The following is a 7,838-nucleotide window of genomic DNA, read 5'->3' as shown; positions in this document are numbered from 1 at the left end:
AGGTAGGTGGCCCTAAGACTTTATAATGTCTGTTAGCCATTCTTGAAAGCCTCTTTGAATAGGTAGGTTTTACATTCACTAAACATTTCAACACCTCTAGCTGTTCCCAGATCCTCAGGCAAACTGTCCAGTGGCTCGGAGCATAATGGCTGCCTCACCAAAGGTTTCAGTCCTGCACTTTGAAACAGTCTCGCACCAGAGGAACTGAGAAGCAGTGCTGGTTTACACACTGTTAGTTGTTTAAAATGTTTTATTAGCAATATATTAGCTCCAGACAGTTAGTATGATGGTTTAGTGAGACTACATATCATTTATAAAGATACAGAAGGAGCCAAGAAGGAGTTTCCTCCCTCCTTTTTGTCATTCAGTGCAAAAAGACGAAAAATTACACTTAGAAACAATTAAAAGGGTTATTTAACTCTTAACATGCCATTATTTGATGATAATTCAGTAATTAAGCAAATGCTGATGTCAAGTCTGATACAAGGCATTTCTGAAGTTTGGTTTTGTGTGTCACTACCCTTTTTAGAGCTTGTTACGGACTTAAATTTTCCTCAAACATTTAGTCTTAAAAGTCAATAATTTTCTGTTTGCTTAACAAAAAAAGCTCCCTGTGGTGCTTTAAGTGAGACTTTACAGCACCTTGTTACCTGAAACATGACCCACATTTACCCTGTAATCCAGAGGTTACACTGTGACAGAGGGGAACAATGAAACACTAAAGAAACAAAGAGCCCACGTTTTAGCCTGAGATTGAAAAGAGACGACAACATGGTGTAATCCCTTTGGCTAGAGTTGCTGACAGGGGATAACCCTTTTAAAATGGCCCCTCTCTCCTGTCCTGTCCCATCCCCTGCCTCATGCCCTCTGTTCGCCCCCCCCTGCAGCCCCTGCCTGTCTTTCTCCATACACTGACTGACTGACTGACTGACTGAACGAACTGTTGCTATGCCCATAAAAACACCTGCGCTCACAAACACAGGAAAGCAGCACCTGACCAACACTGAGGAACTTCACTAACACTCGAATCAATCACCATTTCTCCTCAAGCAGGACGACAGTCAGAGGAAAAGGTCAGTGGATTTTTGATGTGGTGGCTGATGGGATGTGAGCAATGATGAAGATCCCAGAACTCGGTGTCATGGATGTGTGATCTGTGTGATCAGCCATGTTTTTGTGGGATGCAGTGTGGCTGTTGGGTCACATGTATGAGCGCTGTCTGTCAGAGCAGGCCACTGTATTATGTTTCTACAATGCAGACGACTATAACAGGATAGGCCATCACTGTTTGGTGATTATGAGTTAAATTTGGACTTTTATGGACATCTATCAATTTGTTTAAGACTGGAAAAGTATTTTTAATGTGCCATTTTTGATATGACATACAGTGCCAACAGGTGGCTGTATAAATTAAAGCCATATTTAACAAAGGATAGTTAAATATGATTAAATTAATGGATGATTATTATCTCATGTATACATTATGCCCAGCCTGTGTGGGCTTACAAGACACCTTAATTAAGTCCAGTAATACTGCAAGAGTCCATAAGTAAATGAAAGGAATTTGAATATTACAGAGACTTTTACACCCACATTTTAGACCTTCCTGTCTACAGCAAAATTCATAAATTATTAACAATGCACGTGCCGCATTATAGTGGAGAAATCATAATAAATACTAATGAAATAATGTGTCTTGCATTTATTTCCAGGCTTTAGAGACAAAGATAAACACATAAAAATTTAGTTTAGTTTATTTGCACATACATGTATAGAAAATACAGAGGGAAAAAAAAGAAATTAAAAAATTAAATTAATTAAACATTGTACAGGGGAGGTTAGAAGCCAAAAATGGCTTATGAAGATACCTCCCCTGTTAAATAACGACAATTATACATAAAATGAAAATGATAAAGTTAGATAAATCAAACAGCAATTCCAATTTTTTGATCATCAGGACACAGAGTTGAGGGCTTTCCAGTCCCTGAAAATTGTACTTTAATTCATTATTAAAGTGAATTTCTTTTTTTTTTTTTTTTAACTGTGGCTCATTGTTAACACCAAACACAGCAGAAGCTTTATTAACTGTCCTTCTCCTGTTATAGACATCTACTGAAACCACACCATCTACAGCTCATTCACTGCGGGACCAAGAACACGACCGAGCACTCACATCATGATTGAGAGTGACAGAGAGCTGTCGTCCATGGTGCAGGAGCTGTGGGACAACGACATCAACAGACTCAAACCTGGGAAAGACTACAGGATCTCTCTGCAGGTGCACTGTGTACACACACACACACGAAGCTGCTCCCTTTATCAGTCATCATGACATCACCTTATTATGTGCAATTTATTTGTTGCCTACATATTTGATCTTTCATCTGGACCTACAATGACCCAGTTGGTTTTTTGTAATTTAAGAGTCTTATACTGGTTTTCTGTAACATATTGAAGCAACTTCCATCACATGTAACATCAATAAATATCCATAACACAGATATAAAGACATTTAGGTCAATACAACATGTATATAAAAGGATACATGACTTTGTAAATGCTTTCCTACTTCAGTTTGAAAAGGTATGAAAAGGGAAAATCTGAGACCCACTGCGAAAAGGCAAACAGCATGTGATATGAAGCAGGATTGTGGGAAGCAGGATTTAAGGACTGTGGGAAATGTGGTCTTAATCTAAACCAAGTTTTTATTGGTTTGACAGGCTTGTATATGGCATATATATATTATTTTCCAGGCTTACAAGAAAACAAGGCACATATTTTTTATAATATGGAGGTGGGCTCCAGTTCACAAAGAAAAATTAACAAATAAGTCTCAAAGGAAAGTAATTATGTAGGCTTATCTTCCATTTTAAAAGGAGTCCATAACCGGTCCCAAGGAGACACTCCTTTCTCCTGATCGCCATTCATTCCACTTAGCATACACTCATAAGATGCTGTTTCCACCATTGCATTAACCCATTCTTTCAATTTCGGGACCTTTGTTGTGTTCCTGTATCTTAGAGTAACTACCTATATTTTTTTTGTTTGTAAGTGCTTTGGTTATCATCTTACATTGTGGCAGTAGCTCTGACTGAATGCAAAATGTATGAAAGCATGCATGAGAGCATCTGAGATTTAATGGGAGGACACAGAAAGCTGTGGCATAAACAGTTTACACAAATCTAATGTTTCTCTTGCTGCTGCAGGGTAAAGCTGGAGACAGCATGGCCATCAACGACAACAATGATGGAGCAGGATATCCTCTGTTTACATTTGTTAACGAGAACATTTTCAAAAAGGAGACTTTTTTAGGTAAGTGCACAGGGCCAGAGCGTCAGAAGCGAACGGTCTGTCTTCATGTCTTCATGTCCAGTGTCCTTCTCCTTCTTACACAACCACTCTGTTAGAAAGTGTCTGAATGGACGTGATCGCCTCACACATTCCACCCCACCGTTTGCCCGTTTGATACTATCCTCCTCGTCGCCTCCCTTCAGACTAAAGCTTCTTCATCTACTCATAATCTCCTTATGACGAACAGTGGCGTGTTGCATAACCACAGAGCACGCAGAGTTCAGTACACTGGGTGCAGAGAGATGCTCCTCTACAACCACTGGCATCCTCAAAATCTTCCTCCGTCTGATAACTGCTGGAGCGTGCTTCCTTCCGGCAATTCTTGTCTAGTGATGTTTTCACAGATTTATGTTGTGCATCATGTTGCCTTCGCTCAGAGCTGTATGGGGAGTTGAATTATGTAACAGCTGGTATTCAGAGTTCACTGTGAGGCAGCTGTCCTGTTGGGAAAAAAAGGATTGCTCCCTTCTTGCTATTTTTGTACTGAGTTTGTCCATAGTCTCCAGCAACCTGCTTCACTGTCCCTCACCTGGTTACTAGACCTGGCGAACACAAATCTGAGTTTTGAAGCTTTTCTGTATTCAGCTTTCACAATCCATGCCCCAGACGGATCAAAATCACCTTCTGAAGAGTGTATATGTTTGTCTCTGCAGCCTTTATCTCCCTGTTGGATAACTATGTGAGTGACACCGGCGAGCCAGAAATTGTAACCCCCGAGGAGGTGGCAGAGAACCACAAATTCCTGGACGCCATCATTAAGACTCCCACTATGAAGGTACATGTGGGGATGTTTGCAAATAAACCCTTCCCTCTTGCTGTGCCTCAGAAATAGCCTTTTATACTACAGATTGAATTAGAGCTAATTAGGTGTTTAAATATTCATATCACACAATTACACTGACTCTAACAATGATTAAAGGTGCAGTATGAAATAAGGAAGAAAGATGGCTAATTGTTGAGTCTCACTCTCAGGTTGTCAGATACCAAAGCTTTGGGTTGGTGGTTCTACCAACCCACGTTTGTCAGTATTTGACGACCTGAGAATGAGACTCAACACCCAATTATCGTTCTCTAGAATTGCACACTGAACCTTTAAATTATTAAATTATCACTTTTATACCAAGGTCTATAGCTGTGCTAGTGTCTCTGTGAGGTTGTACTTCGACACAGCCTTGCAAGGGTGTAGGTTGTGTTTTTATATTGGGACGGACACATGAAACGGGGGGTTTGAAGGTCCTCCACCAGAAAATTCGGAGTATCTAACAGTCGATTTCCTGCGTTCTGATGAATTTCTATGCACCAATTTGTGCTTTTACTGCATCAATTTATGGTATAAATGTCTTTAATTTTGCCAAAAATAAAGGTCCATGTTCACTGTCTTATTTAAGCAAGTTAGCATGCTAACATTAACTTATTAGCACCAAACACCAGCTACACCTGAGGCTGTTGGGAAGATTATTAGATTTGCATTGGACAAATTAAAATGTTGACCTCATGATGGCGCTAGATGAAAAGTCAGAGGGTCATTCAATCAAATATAAATGAGACAAAAAAAAGGCAACATTTTATAGGAAACTCTTGTTTGCTTTCAGATAGCTCATAAATACCTGGCAGAGAAGAACCTCTCTCCAGAGGATGAGACGAAATTCAAGGAGCAGCTGTACAGGATCTGGTTTGAACTCTATGCGAGGAGAGGATCCAGCAGGTGGGTGGAATCCGGCACAGCACCTAAATAAAACCTCCCCAGTGGAATCTGGCACTGTGATGGTAACTGTGTTACTCTGAGAAACTGGCTCTGTGTAGCACATCCCAGGCACTGTGAGTACAGCTACTGAAAATGGTTAGCAGCAACTAAACACTATATTTTGTCCAAATGGCTCATGACTCAGGACAATTTAGTTCTTGGAACAGACGTCAAGCTGCTAAGTTTAGAGTTAAAGTCTCTCATGAGGTGATCAAATTACACTTTTGGGAAATAAGACTGACAAAATAAGTGACACTGAAATCGTCAAATGTGCCTGTGTCTCTCCCCACAGACCAGACTCCTCCGGGTTTGAACATGTGTTTGTTGGAGAGACGAGAGGAGGGCGCACTGTCATCGGCTTCCACAACTGGATCCAGCTCTACCTTCAAGAGAAGCTGGGACACATTGACTACAAAGGCTACAGCGTTGACGCACATTCACCCCAGGTACAATGTCATTGTGTACTGTATCTCTTGTTTTAATCAAGATGGACCACAATGGGGCAAGAATATATTTTCACCCAAAGTTGATCTGCACTCTTTGCAGTCTGGCTCTCATCATTGCTCTCACACACTCATGAGAAACCTCACATCCTGCCATGACGAAACTCACTCTCTCACCTTCTGCTCAGCTTTCTGCAGTTTGTCTTTCTAACCGGAGCCTAATGCTTCTATTTCAACACAGAAACAAGTCTCCTGTAGTTTGAAACACTGCATCATTTTCATATCCTATTTTGCTTATCATCCACCAGTCCCCTCTCTCCATTCTCCAAGTATCATGCAGCATACTGCACGCCCAAGTATTTGCATGAAGGACTGGAACTAAGGGACACTATTATGTTTGATATCCTGATCAGCTAAGGGCTGAGTTGACGAATAGGGCAATTATACCCAAAAATATGTATCATATTAAAGCACATTTCCACCCGGAAAAGGAAATAGGTGAGAGGTTGTGGATAAAAAGCATAAAAATACTAATTGTGACACAAAATTTTGACTTAGCTAGTTAAATTTATGATATAGTAAATCACAATTATGAGATAATTTCAAGATTTTGACTTATGAAATCAACATTATTAGATAAAAAGATAAAATCATGAGCTAACTCAAAGAATTTCACATTATGTGGAAAAAAGTCAATATTATGAGATAATAAGTAAAAGTATGAGATACTAAGTCAAAATTGTGAGGTAGCAAGTCAAAAGTTTGACTTACTAATTAATTATTTCCTTTTTGAGTCAAAATTCTGACTCGTTATCTTATGATTTTGATGGTTTTTATTTTTTTCTTGGTGAAAATTGGCTTCCATATGTCAGGTGTATAATAATGTTGTATATAATAATGCTGTTATAAACAGATGTTTCTGTTTAAGTTGTCTGAGTTAAATTTGTTGTCTCACTTCCTCTTCATATTTCAGTCTCTTAGTTAAGACTCATAATAACAAGCTGACACCTCAAACAGCATGAGTCTGTTTCACATCTTTCCGTCTGGTCTCTTCTACTCAGACTGATAATGACGAGCCCACAGCTGCTTTAGTCAAACAGCCCTACATGTTTCTCCATCCCTCACCATCCTCTTCTCCTCTCTGTCATCACCTGCCATTGCTTTCTCTCTCTGTCTCCCTGCAGCCAGACGAGAACAAACACATCCTGGCACTACAGTTCAGCTGGAAGGATGGTATAAAGCCCAAGGGCAGCATCTTCATCGGCGTCAGTCCCGAGTTTGAGTTTGCCCTCTACACCCTCTGTTTCCTCACCTCGCCCAACGAGCGCGTCAAAGTCCAGTTCAGTTTCTACGACGTGGAGATTGTTTGCCACCACTACAACCAAAAGCACATAGGCACCACTTACCCTGTGCTTATTAGGTACCGGATACCTACAAAGTAACTTGTCTAGAAATCAATCTCAGGTACAGGTATAACTTCTCCAACACTTGAGCTTGGAAACAAAGTGTCACAGGTGTTGTTGTTGTCTTTTTATTTTAGATAAAGATACAATAAAACCTTACAAGACCCAGTAACGTTTGTTTTTATTTCACAATGATGCCCACTCTGAGTGTGTTTAAAATTTAGTACATTAGTCGTGCTACTTACTGATGTTCATGAGTTACTATTAAAAATGTATGAGTACATTTATTCAAGTACTCTACCACAATTTCGAGGTACTTGTACTTCCACTTTCTGCTTTGACTCCACTATATTTGTGTGATAATTTAAGTTGAATTAAATGTGTTAAATTATGACACAAGTATACCAATAAGATTTAATTGATCCCCAGGGGGAAATTCACAAGCTACGCAGCAGTATAAAAAGTAATATGTATGTATATAATACATACAAATAAATTAAATTAGTGAGGTAACATCATATATGTACATGTAAGTAATGCACCAATAAATGTAATTCGATTACATGACATACATTATCCTGAAATGGGCCATTCTGCAAAGTGAGTACTACTTTGTATATTTTAATGCAAAAACTATTTGTACTTTTACCTAAGTAAAATTTTATATGTAGGACTTATACTTTATCTATATTGCTGTTTTTATTTAGGTAAAGGATCTGAGTACTTTCTTCACCGCTGATGATGGATAACTTTTAATCAGTAATTTAATTTTAGCAGCTAATTCTTTAAGTAATGTTTTAATAATGTTTATGGCTGTTTCACTTTGTTCCAAATGGGGGCGGTAGAGGGTTTGTTGTGGCCAATGACGTCAATCGATTTGAGAGCCAGACCTGCGTC

At 39.2% G+C, this 7,838-nt stretch overlaps 1 protein-coding gene across 1 annotated transcript; it reads left to right on the top strand.

Moving 5' to 3' along the window:
• The first annotated feature begins 869 nt into the window (after positions 1 to 869).
• endou2 (endonuclease, polyU-specific 2) lies at positions 870 to 7,109 on the top strand. The gene is made up of 7 exons (XM_033651316.2): positions 870 to 1,073; positions 2,106 to 2,278; positions 3,207 to 3,312; positions 4,005 to 4,126; positions 4,944 to 5,056; positions 5,388 to 5,541; positions 6,723 to 7,109. The coding sequence occupies exons 2-7, from the start codon at positions 2,177 to 2,179 to the stop codon at positions 6,978 to 6,980; spliced, it is 855 nt and encodes a 284-aa protein (XP_033507207.1). The 5' UTR covers positions 870 to 1,073; positions 2,106 to 2,176; the 3' UTR covers positions 6,981 to 7,109.
• The last annotated feature ends 729 nt before the right edge of the window (positions 7,110 to 7,838 follow it).

Source organism: Epinephelus lanceolatus, chromosome 11, assembly GCF_041903045.1.
Source record: "Epinephelus lanceolatus isolate andai-2023 chromosome 11, ASM4190304v1, whole genome shotgun sequence".
Taxonomy (NCBI): domain Eukaryota; kingdom Metazoa; phylum Chordata; class Actinopteri; order Perciformes; family Serranidae; genus Epinephelus; species Epinephelus lanceolatus.
The sequence above is the reverse complement of the archived record's forward strand: the minus strand, read 5'-3'. Positions and strand labels throughout refer to the sequence as shown.